General features: G+C 54.0%; 4 protein-coding genes across 4 annotated transcripts; 1 reads left to right on the top strand and 3 right to left on the bottom strand.

Moving 5' to 3' along the window:
- Nucleotides 1–305: 305 nt before the first annotated feature.
- Nucleotides 306–596, bottom strand: CGCS363_v009454 (uncharacterized protein; the record flags this gene model as incomplete). The annotated part of the gene is made up of 2 exons (XM_036641303.1): nucleotides 306–477; nucleotides 532–596. The coding sequence occupies 2 exons, from the start codon at nucleotides 594–596 to the stop codon at nucleotides 306–308; spliced, it is 237 nt and encodes a 78-aa protein (XP_036493748.1).
- A 424-nt stretch (nucleotides 597–1,020) lies between these two features.
- Nucleotides 1,021–1,612, bottom strand: CGCS363_v009453 (uncharacterized protein; the record flags this gene model as incomplete). Its single annotated transcript, XM_036641302.1, has 3 exons — nucleotides 1,021–1,188; nucleotides 1,374–1,401; nucleotides 1,563–1,612. 3 exons carry the CDS (start codon nucleotides 1,610–1,612, stop codon nucleotides 1,021–1,023), a joined length of 246 nt encoding a protein of 81 aa, XP_036493751.1.
- Nucleotides 1,613–9,840: 8,228 nt separating this feature from the next.
- Nucleotides 9,841–10,722, top strand: NRG1 (Transcriptional regulator NRG1; the record flags this gene model as incomplete). The annotated part of the gene is made up of 1 exon (XM_036641301.1): nucleotides 9,841–10,722. One exon carries the CDS (start codon nucleotides 9,841–9,843, stop codon nucleotides 10,720–10,722), a length of 882 nt encoding a protein of 293 aa, XP_036493750.1.
- A 1,797-nt stretch (nucleotides 10,723–12,519) lies between these two features.
- Nucleotides 12,520–13,831, bottom strand: CGCS363_v009451 (putative acetate kinase; the record flags this gene model as incomplete). The annotated part of the gene is made up of 2 exons (XM_036641300.1): nucleotides 12,520–13,003; nucleotides 13,068–13,831. The coding sequence occupies 2 exons, from the start codon at nucleotides 13,829–13,831 to the stop codon at nucleotides 12,520–12,522; spliced, it is 1,248 nt and encodes a 415-aa protein (XP_036492985.1).
- Between the last annotated feature and the right edge of the window lie 303 nt (nucleotides 13,832–14,134).

Raw genomic sequence — 14,134 nt, 5'->3', positions numbered from 1 at the left:
CTAATGGATCCTAGTAAGGAAGACTCGGAGGTCTGACCTCAGATACCTCAGGGGATGCAAGGGTGACCACAGCGGTGGGCAAGGGTCCTCGTCCAAAAAGCAGGGCACGTACCGGAGACGAGGACAAGCGGCCTTCCTTGCCTCCGAGGGTTGGGTAAAGCGATAGGCTCTCGTTGGTTGAATACCATCGGACTCGATACCGATGCAGGTATCCGTACTTTGCCCGTTGAGCAGGCACGGGAGGGGTCACTTAGGAACAGAGAGATCTAGCGCGGGAATCGCATACACGCGCCGAGCATTTGTTCTTATGCGCCACCGGACGACACAAGGGTGGAAGACGTATGATGAAGAATATGTTCGGAGGTGTACCGCATTTGACACAATAATTGATCAGTTGAGTTGAGGTTGAGCAGTGCGCTTCGCGTCGCAGGGTGCCGGCTATCATGATTGATTCCGAGCGGAAGGAGAGAGCGCGGGCTTTGGGGCACAGTCAGCAGACTATCACTTTGGTGGGGTCTACCCGTGCCCTATCTGTCCTCAGATACGGGGGAAGATGTCGGGATGGTAAAGCCAATGACGTGAGGATGATGTTGCATATTGTACATGCCTAGTCATGCTGCGATATCCATATCCGTACATAGGCTGCCCCTGCTGAGGCAACTGTGGAGCACCCTTCTACACAGACAGAGACAGAGACGCGCAGTACTTCGATGTACACTGCTTGGTGCCGACTCAGGCAATCCTATCGCTGAGCATAACGAACAGACGATAGGGCGGCGGGGAGCAACTGATTTTGACCGTTTTGCAACGGCGTTGCAGGTCTGCCGACAACCGGCATCTGTGCAAAAGAGGGGAGAAGAGCCAACACATGGCAGGGAGATGAGGAGAAAAGCAAGCTGAGAAAATGGGATATGAAGAACAAGACTATCTGCCGAGATGAATTCGGACCGGGCGGGATTGAGCTGGGAGATTCGAACGGCAGGTCGAAACCATTAACAATGGACTTTAGACAACTGTATTTTAACCTGCCGGTTTCGGGCTTTGAGTGACGGCCGGCTCATGGTTCTTGCTGAGTCTGTTGAGTCGTATGATTTCAGCGATGTTCTTCCTTTCAACGAGGAGATGAAGCCGCTTCGCAGCTTGCATGTGGGGAAGACTCGGCTGCGGACTCGTCCAGGCCTTGCCAAGCTGTACCACGATATCCGTTCACCTCTTGGAGAGTTATGTACTGTGCCGCTCAACTTGTCTGTATAGATACCTCAGTTGCGGCCCGGGGGTCGTTGCTTCGGTACGTGTGAAGATGCCTGTCAGAATTACGGAGCGCGAGCCCCTCTTTGGCGGCCTTTTTTTTTTTTTTTTTTTTTCCCCTTCACATTTTCCTTCCCGGGGACCAAATGCAATCTGAATTGCGCAACTACGTCAGCGAGCGCGAGCAAACCGGGCCAAACAGCCAGGCCAAGGGCCAAGGGCCCGCTCCCTCGCTTGGAGCGGGCAACGGAACACGGGGATGAGAGCGGAGGGAACGGGACGACAGTAATCGCATAGTAGATTTAAGGTGTAACCTCAGCGGCGGCAACGAGAAACACCTGAGCACGGCGTAAAGCATATCCATCGCAAACAGTTGGTTATATTGTGGTCGGCGAGCGAGAAGCTTCGACGTGTACTCAAAGTGCGAAATCAAAGATAAGACGGTCAAGTTCCTTGATTTATTCTGTCAACCTATCGGCAAAGTCGACTGATTGCAACAGCAAGAGAAAAGGAAAGAAGAATAACAGCTAGCGCAAGGACCACTGTCTAACTGAACTGCGAATTGATGGCAGCAGCCGGACTAATCACTCCGGGAAGACGAGTGCTTGCTGCGTGCTGTGTACCTGTCAATCGTGATCGGTGATCAGCGATCAGTGATCAGGCGGAATATTCTGCGGCTAGTGGGACGTTATTTTCAGGGTCTGAGTAGGACCGTAGGTATTGTGCAGATGTGGGCTGGCTGAGCTGAGTTCTGTTGACGACGACGTCGAAGCCTGGATACCCTACCTACCGTAAGGGTCGTGATCGTCGATCTGATGGGGTGGAGAAAGAGAAAGAGAGGGAGTGCGACAGAGGGAGGGTGGCAGAGTAAGGGGTCCGGTACGGATGCGCCAAAAGGTGAAGAATGGGAAAGTTGAAATGGGGGGTGGGGAGTGTGCAGGACGCCAAGGGGAATCGGTCCAGCACAGGTCTCGTACTGCAAAATGCGATGCAGATGCCCTGAGTATGAGCGGCTGGGAAGAAAGAGAAGGCCGAGCGGGAATAAAACTCGAGGTTCCTTGAGCAGCGGCGGTGGTGCCAGTGGTGAGCTGATGAAGAATGCCAGAGGAGACAGAGGCACGCATGCATCAGGGCATGAGGGGGGATACTTACTCCTCGATCAGGCTGCTGCGTACAGAGTACTTGCCAAATATTCATTCGTACGTACTAAGTAGTTCAGGACGTAAGGATGGATGTCCCTGGGATTGCTTTTGTGTCGTACGCCGTACGCAGTAGAGGGGTCACTGAGAGGAAACTGAAAATGGCATGAGAACAAGGATGCCGAAGGCCAGTGACAACTAGGATAACGGTGGCAGTAAGAGGGGGTGGGGGCAAGCAACAACCAAAGAAAAGGTGAGGTGAGGAAGGGATCGGTAATTGGACACCAAACGGAAGCAAAAAACAAAGCAATGGGATTCCCAGGCGAGGGATGGAGATTCTGGTCTGAGGAAGAAAAGCGCTGGACGCCGGCGCATGATTGACGGAAAACGGAATCGGGGTGTGTTCCGTGTCTGATTTGATTGAACGGTACTCGCTACACCACTGCGTACCTAGTGTAGTACTACTGCGTATGTAGAGCTAGGACCCTGGAAATCGAGGAAATCAACGATGCACCATAGGAATCGGCGATGAGGGACGAGTACCTGCTGCTCCCACATGGTGGTGGGCCTCTCCGCCTTCGCAGGAGCCGGTGGAGTACCGTCAGTACCCTTGGGGTAAGTACATTTCTGGAGCACAAGCTGCCGTCGGATACCTCCCGGAGGGGACCAAGGGGACCAAGGGGACGGCAGACGGGCGGGCAGAAGAAGAAAATGAGGAGAAGGGTCGGCAGCACAGCTAGTGTAGCTCCAAACGACGAGGGGAGGGCGGGCAGGGGCGTGTGCGCAATAACCAAGGCAAGTGTTGATAGACGGGGCGGTCTTCATACGGGCTCACCATGGCTGTCCCAATTGGGTGTATCTGTATTCGGGACGGGACTGGGGGAACAGCCCAGCCCAGCCCAACACAACACAGCACGGCACACGCGCCAAACTAACACCAACACCAGCGAAAAGCACGGTGGAGTATGACTGAGCCACTCCATTTTGGGGGAGTGGGCGCAGCAAACGACGTCGATTTACTGCCAATTGTGAGATCTCAACGTAGGCTGGTGAGGACACCGGCCACAGGACCCTTCGACTCTGCGACGCGCTTTGCTTATGTCGCCGCAGCCAGACAAGGGGAGAAAGGGAAACCCCTCCTCTAGAGCAAAGGGGGGGAAAGAAAAGTCGAAGGACTAGCGAAGAGAATATTGCCGCCCTCTGCCCGAGGCATAAGGTGATGAGATGCCGTTGGGGTTTATTAAAGTCATCGAGTATTCGTGCCCCCGACCAACAAAAGTCCGAATGAGCTACGCAGTAGAGCTCTGGAGCTGCCCCTCCACACTCTAAAGCTTCAAGCCTCAAGCCTCAAGCCTCAAGCCTGAAGGTCCCTGTCAGACTCAGACAGACAGTCGGGTAAGCTGTCTTAGGTAAGGCAACTTAAATTACCTTACCTGATGGCGGATGGGATAGGCACCTGGACAACGAGCCAGGGGACCACACCAATCGCCATGGGTCTCATTTCGCCGTTCCGTCGCAATTCGAGCTAACCATGCTAGCCATTTACTAAGCACCTGAGTACGCAGCAAGGAGTGATGCTGAGGACAGCACTTGATACGCACAAGCTGCGCGAAGGGTTCTGGTGCAGCATCGCTCGCCTGGAAATGGGTGCCAACTCAGCCGCCTGACGTTGGTTGTGCCGAAGGGGGTTTCTGTCCACGTCCCATCAGTTCGTTCACTGGTGCCAAAGTATGGACCCCAGTAACTCAACTGCCCTCACTCAGGGACCTGCTTCCAGCTCGTTGCTTGGTAGGTAATTGCCTGACGGAAGACGCAGCAGCCGTTCCCAGCTCATGGTACGTGCATCGCACCACACCACACCGCGTGCGAGGGTGCCGCCACACTGATATCGTACAGATACAGCTATTTCGCCCGGAGAAAACTCCGTAAGCGAGGCCATGCATCCCTCACTCTCGTTCCGTGTCTACAATGATGGAATTCTGACGAACCGCCAAAACACGGCGGCATCACTCAGTGCCTCTTCACCTTTGGCTCTTCTACTACTAAGTATGCATACTTACGCCTGGAGGAACACACAACAAAGCTTATCAACGGTTGGCTGGTGTGCCTCGGTGTACATGGGCTCGACCCGATGCCGCACCGCGCTTGCTCGTCCTCCTCACTCTGACCACGGCGACTTACTCGCGCGTGCTTCATAATCGGAGGGACTCGGATAAGGAGGCATCGTTGGGTTCTCGGAAACACTGGCCACCGACTGTCATGTTCTTCTGGGACCCCAACTCATCGAGCTGAATCACTCCAACAACATGGCATACGGCGGCCAAACACGAGCATCATGAGCGATGCGGGCGACAATCGTCGTCCATGACGCCCACGCTCACGCCCACCTTACAAAATCGCCACTATGCCATGTGCAAGTAGATCGACGTGATGCGCGTTTGTCATGTGTGTGCCGACTTATGTACCAAAGTCCGGACAAGACGAAAATTGGTGGTGGGGGAAAGGACTAGTGAGGCCAAGGTTAGGCCAAGGTTTGTGACAGAGTTTTGAGATGGACGAATGGTTGGATATGCATTTGTGAAGAATACCATGCCGCCATACGCGGATTTGTAACGGCGAAAAAGAAGGTTGCCTGCCCAGAGCAATGCGGACGGTCACCAGGGCAGACACAATTGGGCGATGAGATTAACTTCAGTGGTCGACTGATATCCCTTGTCGACTCCATGCCAAAGGTCTACTTCGTGCAGACTACTGCCCATTGTCCCTCTTACTCGCCCTGCATTGCCTCAGACGTTGGCATTTCATCTCTTAGGGCCGGTCGCTCGCTCTTACACGGGAAATTGAATCTGGTGCAAAATTGCTACCGTCTTGATAACGGCCAGCCATGCCAGGCCCATGAGTAGACCTTCCGCAATACTGAACGAACCCTCTCAGCTTTTCGGTGTTTTAGGGTGTTCGTGCCTGACGAGACGGACGTGAGTTAGCATCACCCAAACGGCAAAGTGTCTACTACAAGGACCCCGTCACAGACTAACCGCGTCAGGTAAGCAATACACGTGCCATCCATCTCGATGGTTTCACGGTGTGTGCCAATCACAGATGACACTTGCAACGGCAGGGCCCATGTACTGCCCAAAAGGGACTGACATGCCTTGGACCCCCGTTGTGCCTTCGTCGACCCAGATTCAGAGGAGCACAGCGAGCACAAGCCACAGAGAGAGATCTCGATCGCGGACGATTATTCCTCTTCTCGGAATGGCGAGTGAGCATGCAAAGCCTGCTGGATGACCCTTTGACGCCACAGAATGACCCATTCTCCACCACGTCGGGAGTCTTTCCGTTCGGTTCCCTGCCTTGGTATCGTCGACTCGCATCATTCTTTTTTCGTCCTGTTACCCCATAGCTCTGGCCCGTTTTTGGCGGTCGTTGTTAAACACTGGCGCGCTTCCAAGGGTCCTCGTCGCCTCTTCGTCCTTCTGTCTGTCCCTTAGTGACAGTAGCAAACATCTCCGACCATCTTGCTTATGCTTGCTCGCCATGTGTACAAGGAAGCATCCATGCGTGTCCGATGTCAAGACCTGGGCCTTGTTTCTCACCGCCGCCTTGTGGTCTGGAGACAGGAGCCAACGCCGAGGTGCTGGACAGCCCAGCCCAGCCCATCCCAGCCCATTTGACAGCTAGCCAGTCTATCCGTAAACAAACCCTCAGTTACAGAAGCGAGCTATGAGGTAGTATAACAGCATGCTCGTGCCAATTCCTGGTCAATCGAATCAAAGGGGGGTGGGGGAAATCTCCGATCCGATGACAACAGCATGATCCAAAGAGACGGTATCCGTGTCCGCTACCACAACCATACCAACACTACGGACTCCCCCGGCTTGCATTTCACGCCGCCGCCGCTCACATCTCGCTGCGTTTTGCGTTGGGGTACATCTGGTGCCGGCCGTACAACTGAGAAGGAGTGGCCGAAATAGTTGGGAACGACACTTCAACCTTCGTCTTCTCTTGAGTCCAGCGCGCGGATGATACGGTAGCACAACTCTTGGGTGTATGCCCTTTGAGGTTGATGTTAAGCTTTACGGCAACGTTAAAGTTCTCAAGGCATGGAGTTGCGGAGAGCTCGGTATGGCTCGGTATGGCTGCAAAACCAAAGCGCAGACAATCACGGCCATGCGATCCGTTCGTTGAAACGACTCTCGCAACCCAAGGAAAATGCGACAGCGAAACAAACTCGCTAGGCTTCGGAGTTGACGCCGGTTGCTGAGCTGCTTTGAGTTGAGCTGAGGTGAGCTGAACTTGTAAACGGTGCCAGCCGTAGACGTGCCCCGTAGACGTGCCCCGTAGCGCGCGAACTAGGCGCCCGCCTATGACGACATTCGCAGGAGGAAATTTTCCCTCTCAGAGGGACGAGGGCTCTGTGGCGCCCTGCAGGGCGTGCGTAGGGACGGGGGTGAGGGGCTGGGCCAGGAAGGGGTGTGTGTCAAAGCAAGGCACCTTTGACCCTCCTTCTCCCATTGTATTTTTCATCTCACCGGGTACGGATAGGGAACCTGAATTGGGTGCGGGCAGGTCAGGTACCCTGCGACTGCCTCGCTCAACCCGGGTTGCGGGTTGAGTCTTACCAAGCTTGGGTATCATCAGTCCTTTCTTACCTTACACGTATCTACGCTTTACCTACCTTACCTTTTTTTTGCGGCCCTTTTGCGCGATCTTTGAGTTTGCGCAGGGCACAATCAACAACAGCCACGGAAACACACCCTCTGCACGTTGTTGGTATTGGCATGTTGTCCCTTCAGAACCGAGGACCACCCGAGGACCACCCGTAGCGGTTTGGCCACAAGCGCAGGCGACCCTTGATAGACTTTGCCTGGCATGCTTGCATGCTCCAAGACAGCTTAGTCGGAACTTCTGCCATTGTCACAGCCCTGACCGGCCACTGACGTCACACCCGCGGGCCCTTTGGCTCGTGCAGGGTCTTTCTTGTCCACGCAGTAAAGTACACCCTACGGCCGAGTCAGGTGGGCGCGCGCCGGATGTTTTTTTTTTTTTTTTTTTTTTTCTCCCCTCCCTGATGTCTCCTCCCATCGCTTGTGGTCTTGCTTCGTTCGCAGCATGGGAAAAGAGAGGAGAGGCATGTACGCACGAGCGAAAGCTCACCGCACATCAGCACTATTCTAGATCTCTTGATACTAACAATTCATCGCACACAGCAGAGAAAGAGAGAGGAAAGCGGGTGGAGGAGGGGAGCTGCGGAATGAGGGCTTGGACTTAAACCCAGGATATGATACTGGGCGGGCTGTTTGAGAGGCTCCCAAGTTCTCTCGCTCCTGGTAATCCGTTTTGTGTCTCAACTCGTCCCCGTCTTCTGGGTTTCTTGGGTACCACAGTATCCAGTTCATCGCGATCTGTGTGTTCCAAGGCCAAGCAAGGTCCGATTGCCCTTCGGTACGTATCCATCTCCGTCTCTACAACCCTCCCCGAGCTATACCTAGCTGCCTACGGATACCTTACTTACCTCACGTTGGGTACTGCGTATTGCACGCAACCTGGCAACACTAACATGGACCGCTCCCGGGTTCCGCCCGTCCTGTTGCTGCATGCCTGGCACCCCTGGTCGTTCTATTCAGTTCTGGCCCGGCCCTTCGTCGATTTCGATGTTGATTGCGCATCCATCTGCCTACTTTCTTGCTTTCTTGCCAGCTTTACTTGCTTGATTGATGGCCGTCACTTGCTTCTTTTGGCCATATCTCCACCACTCTGAAGCGGTCGGAAACCCTCTGTCTTCTTCCTGCGAGCGTCTTACTGCGTAGGAGCTGAAGCTCCGAAATCAAGCCACCCGTGCCACGCGACCACATTTCGACTCAAACATTGTCACCTCGCTGGCTGCCTGCCTTTCGTTCTGCCAGGCCCCCGGTGTTCCGATTTCTGCCAGATGCCAAATCCCAGTCTCACTGCCCTCAGCCTCTTCTGCCCGCCCTAGACTTCAATATCGGCTTTCGTAGGCACAAATAAACAGCCATGCTCGTTTAAAGTCGCATTGTCATGCTTCAGCTCGGCTTTGCAGCTACCAAGCATATCACTGGGCCCTGAGTCCAGCCCTTTTCGACGCTATTTTCAGGGTCTCTGCGAACGCTTCCCGAGTGCTTGGGACAATCTTGACAGCCCCAAACGAGATCCTCCATAGCGCATGCCGTACTTGTCGCATCAGCGGCAGAGGCAAGCCAAAATCTAACCAGTGTGTATCTCTCAAGCGTTGGGCGTTATTTGCTGTGGATCGACCCGCACATTGTCGGCCTTGGGAGAGACAGGTGTTGCGCGTCCGGCTGTCGGTATCGAGGGAACAGACATAGATCGCGATCGTACAAGAGGGTAGGGGCCAAAAAAAAAAAGAAAAAAAAAAGAAAAAAAAAAAAAAAAAAAAAAAAAAAGAGAGAGCTTTATTTCTGGCCAAAATAATAATAATAATAATAATAATAATAATAATAATAATAAGATAATATCTGAAGTACTGCGACTAGTGCTTTCAAGTCCAGGCCCCAAGACAACTCTTCCCCACCCCGGGGTACGTAGCCGCCCGTCGCGAGAAGTCGGGGAGCTACCCTGCAGGGAATGGGTGTTGGAACCAGGGGTGCGATTAAGAAGCAGGACGTCGCCCACAGTGTCGTGAGAGTGAAGTGAGAGTGAGGTCGTGGTGTGGAAATGTGGGCAGGGGGAGGGGTCAGCGGGGCCCAGGGGAGCGCTTTGCAGAAGAGACGCCTTGGTTCCAATGGTCCCAATGTTCCCCAATCCCTGTCATCCTTGCCTTTGCACCTTTTTTTCACCGTATCAAGGTTCAAAGTACCTTAATGGCGTCGAACCTTGGACAGCTACGAGTGCATCTCAGGCCGGGTACCTCAGCCCACGTACCTTTGGCGGCTTCCCGGAGCGACCAAAGGTGCGCAATTCTCCTTTCCCATGCCCATGCCCCAAATCCCCCCCCTCCTCCAAAACGACTCCCACTCCATTACCCACCACCCTTTTCCATCCACCACGCCTACTTTCTATTCTACCCATACCTTACATCCCATCCATGCCGACCGGCCCTTGAACGCTGTGCCAGACACCTCGCTTCGGCCCACCCCCAACCCGCTGACCTCCCGAGCTTCCTCTCTCCAAAGGAACTGCTGCTTGGTATAATACTCAGCCTGCGCCTCATTTCCCACTGCGCCCTGCATCTGCCAGCCTACGTCCTCAACACCGCTCAAAATATCGACCAATTCCATTCAACCTATACTCAGCTGTCATCTGCCATCCAGGACAAATCTTCCATCGTCAACTATTTGGTCGACTATCGTTGGCACCGTCGTGAACATCACCGTCCGTCACCTCTCCCGCCCACAGTCCATATTGTTCAAGCACAACGCCAAACAACAACTCCTTTTCCCACCGGTGTATGATCACAAATTGATCAAAAATGCATGTTCGAGACGCAACCGGCCGCCAGGTCTCCCTTCTCAACGATGAGCCGTCAAGTGCCCCTCAGCGCCTAAGCTATCGCACTGCGAATCACATCATCTCACAGCCTTTCCACCCTGCGCCGCGCAGCAACTCTTCGTCGCCCCATACCCCAGAGCTTCTCCGGTCAGATTCCTACGACTCGAACGCCAGTAGCGACCCCATGTCCCCTCTGACGCCGACCTCTTACGACCTTGCGCGAGCCAGTGCCTTCGCTTCCGGCCAGACAATGTACGACGAGTTCGAAAAGCGTCCTGCTTACGCCAACAACAGCCGCGCAAACTCATACGAGGACGAAAGCTCAGCGACGTCGCCGATGCCTGAACGTCCGGGCAAGAGGTACCCGTGTCGCTATCGCGATTCTCACGGCTGTGAGAAGACATTTACCACCTCCGGACACGCGTCAAGGCATTCCAAGATCCATACCGCCGAGAAGGCGGTTCAATGCACTTTTCACGGCTGTTCAAAGAAATTCACTAGGGCGGACAACATGAAGCAACACTTGGAGACTCATTATAAGGACAAGTCGCGTACTTCGGCCTCGGCGGCCAAGACTGCTGCGCGCTCATCACTCGGTGCCCTTTCGGCTTCCGGTCGTCGTTCTTCGTCCTCGTCTTCCAGAAATGTCGGCAGTCGTTCCTCCCGCGATCAACCCATGTGGGACACTGAGTCATATGGATATCCTCCTGGCCAAGCTCCTTTGCCTTCCCCTGGTGCTAATGGCGCCTGGGATATGCGCGGCCTGAACCTGCCTCTTCTCAGCCGCCCTACTGCAACTAGAACCCCCAGCAGTGGGCTGGATGCCCTCGCCATGGCGGTAGCTTGCCAGGAGGGCGCTTAGCTGGTTGCTGCCTTGCATTTTTTTTGGGAGTGATCACACTTGGCGTTGGCCAGTTTCGACTATTTAATACCCCACGAACCTTTGACTCAGGCCCTGTCACTCTTGTTCAACACGATTCACGAAGCAAAGGTTGCGCCTAGGGAAGGCATACAAGACGGACTTTCTTTCAACTCAGGGACTACACCTCGTTTTCCGTACATTTCTCTTATTTCATTATATCGACTGTTCATGGGATATCGGATAGAGGTCGCGAAGCATACGAATGGCGCACCTGCACATACACGCGGTGGGAACGGCAACAAAAACGATGGCGTTTGGTGGGAATTGTTTCATGAGATGGTAAGGTCTTGGGTGGACTTTGTTCTTGGTTGGCGTTCTTGTGGCTTCGCGCACATACCCAGATCCTCGATTTATGAGCAGCTGAAGGCAGACGCATTTGCGATTCTTCGCTTTGGCGGAGAGAAGGACCCCCAAGGGGGTTGGGATACACGTGTACGAAGGAAATTTCTGGTGGGGCATGAGCTTCCATGAGAGTAAGGGTTTAGGGTGGTAGAGGCAGGTGCACACTTGCTTAGGAGCAATGTGTTGAAGCCGAGTCTCCTTCATTGCGAAAAGATCCCTGGAGGATGGAATTTGGAGATCTGTTGCGCTTTCATCGACGACATGTCGAGGGCACCAGCCACAATGTCCATCCACGGGCCAGTTCGCCATCTAGGCCTGGTTGAACGGGGTTTACAAGCGGATACGAAAAAGTAAAAAGTTTTTATGAAGCGTGCCCACTGTCTTTTGTGATCATACTCTGCGGTTTCTCACCCATGGGGGCTATCTCTGAAGAAAGATGCGCTACAAATTATCAGCATATTGCCTGCCTCTACCCATGTTGCGCGTCGGCGAAAGCGACATTGCCTTTAGCCGTATCACCGGTTGGGTTGGCGTCATAAGCATCGACATGATGTTCATGTTGCATCGTAACGCAATCCGGCCCCCCCTTCCCCCGCGGAAGACATTCGCCCGGAGTGCCCACATGGACGAACATGATGAACTGGCGGACGCACCAACTGAACAAACTTGAGGTAGTTCCACAGACAGCGGGCAGTCTGCGTCGGTACTTCTTCTACCTTTGAACGCATCGAGATGCACACTCGGGCCGAGGAACGGGGGGGAGCAGGAAAAAAAAGAAAAAGAAAAGCGGTGGGGGAGGGGAGGAACCGTTGGTTGAGGATTGGAACGTAGGTACCGGCGGAGTTGGATGTCTCACACTGGCACTAACTCTGTTCGCCATGTGCTGGAATGACTGACTGGCGTTGCTCAGGAACACATGGGAAACCAACCCATGGGCATCGACTGGAATGTCATCGATCGCCTGTCGTTGGTAGGCCGCTCAGTCCGTCTCCCACTCGTTTCTCATGTTGCGAGCGGTCATCACGGGCCAGGCAGGCACCCAGATGAGAGTTGAAGATCGGTGATCTCGCGAGGATGGTGGTGGGGCGGGAAGTGAGCACGGCGTGGAAAATTGTGGAAGTGGCTCAGGTTGCATGTTTCTTCTTCTTTTCTTTCTCACGCTTTCGTCTCTCTCGTACGTCTACCCCGTCAAACAAATCCCACCCCATAACCCGGCTGGGAGACAATTTGACTCAGATTAGCTGGTGCGAGCTAAGCCATCACAAGATTTCTTCGTGTTTTCCACGACAGCTACTCCTCGGCCCCCTGCCCTCTACTGCACTCGCGTTTGCTAGCTGGCTGTCGACTTAGGGCGGGAATAGAATCGACATCTTGTGCGAACGCCAAAATTGTTCGTCAAGACCAAAGCTCACTCTTCTCGGTGCACAACCTCGCCATCTCCAATTGCTCGTCTGTCTTGCAAACCAAGGTACGTGACCTACCGTCCGGCTTTCCGACTTCTTGCACAGTGGATTCAATCTTCTTGCCGTTCAACTCGTCGTCAATCGTGAAGCCCAAGCAGGCACACTGGTCAACGACCTGTCTCCTCAACTTATCGCTCTTCTCACCGATGCCGCCAGCAAAGACGAGAGCGTCGACCTGACCGCCAAGAGTGACGAAGTATGAGCCGATGAAGCCACACACCCTATCAATAAAGATGTCGAAGGCGAGCTTGTGGGTAGGCTCGTCGGAGGTTGCTATGGTACCGAAATTGGTTGTTCCTGTGAGCGACTTCCACCCGGCTTGCTTGTTGAGGATCTCCTCGGCCTCTGTAAGATGTAGTTCCGATGTTGAGTTGGGAGATAACTTTCCAACATCGCTCGCATAGTGGAAGACCAGACTAAGTGCGTCTAAGTCAGACACTAGTTCACGGGCCGGGGCATTTGAGGAAGATAGGCACTGACCTGGGGTCTACGTTACCGCTTCTTGTCGCCCCCGGTAAGCCGGCAACAGGGGTGAGGCCCATGCTGGTATCCCAGCTTTGGCCATTGCGAATGGCGCAGGCGCTTGCTCCGCTTCCCAGGTGCAAAGCAATGATGTTGATATCTCTGGGATCTTTGCCGAGAAATTCAGACACGGATCGCGTGATGAAGGAGTAGCTAATGCCGTGGAAGCCGTATTTTCTCAGATGGTTCTTCTTGGCGATTTCTTGGTTGATGGGATAGGTCCGAACGTGTTCCGGAATCGACGAGTGGAATTGGGTATCGAAGCAGGCGACGTTGACAGCATCAGGCAGCTGCTCCACGCAGGAATTGACAATCTTGAGAGCTGGGCCATTGTGAAGGGGGGCAAGGTCGCTGAGCTCCTCCAAATGGTGGTACGTGTCCGAGGTTATTACCTGCGAGCAAGGATAATCGCCGCCATGTACGATGCGATGGCAAGTCAGAGCAATGTCGTCTTTTCCCTTGATTTGAGACAGCTCCGGGTCGTCTATGAGCGTCTTCAGAAGGACTTTGAAGGCGTCGTCCTGGGTGGCAACCTTGTCCTGGAGCTTTTCGTCTTTCTTGACCTCGACATCGGCACGCGTATAGGAAATCTGAGCGGGTGGAGCCGTGAGGCCGCTGACTGATGTCTCTGCGAGCTGGCGGGGTGGCTGTCTAGGCTCAGCCGCGTAGACGGAGATCTTAACGGAGCTAGATCCCGCGTTGATGGCCAGGATAATCTTCATAACGGAAAACGACGACAATGTATGGCGGCTTGGAGTTGGGGGCAACTTGTTCGAAGGAAGGATTTGTCTTGGTTCCCGGTAGCCAAGCTGCTTGCCAATTTGGTTTTATATTTGGGACTGCGGCGACGTCCTTGTCTCCGGCGTAGGATTTCCACTTTTGGACCGACGCTGTTGACGAGCGAACGATTGAGGCAAGGAAGCAGTCGTTGACTGAGGTAACCTTGCGACGAGGTCGATCAGTCGATGTTTGGCGGTGGGATGGTTTGGAAGTTGGACGAGGGGTGGTGCAGAGAGCAGAAAGTG

This window comes from Colletotrichum siamense (genome assembly GCF_013390195.1).
Source record: "Colletotrichum siamense strain Cg363 chromosome Unknown KSG_Cg363_contig06, whole genome shotgun sequence".
NCBI lineage: Eukaryota > Fungi > Ascomycota > Sordariomycetes > Glomerellales > Glomerellaceae > Colletotrichum > Colletotrichum siamense.
Note: the sequence above shows the minus strand (reverse complement) of the source record. Positions and strands in the feature narration are given on the sequence as shown.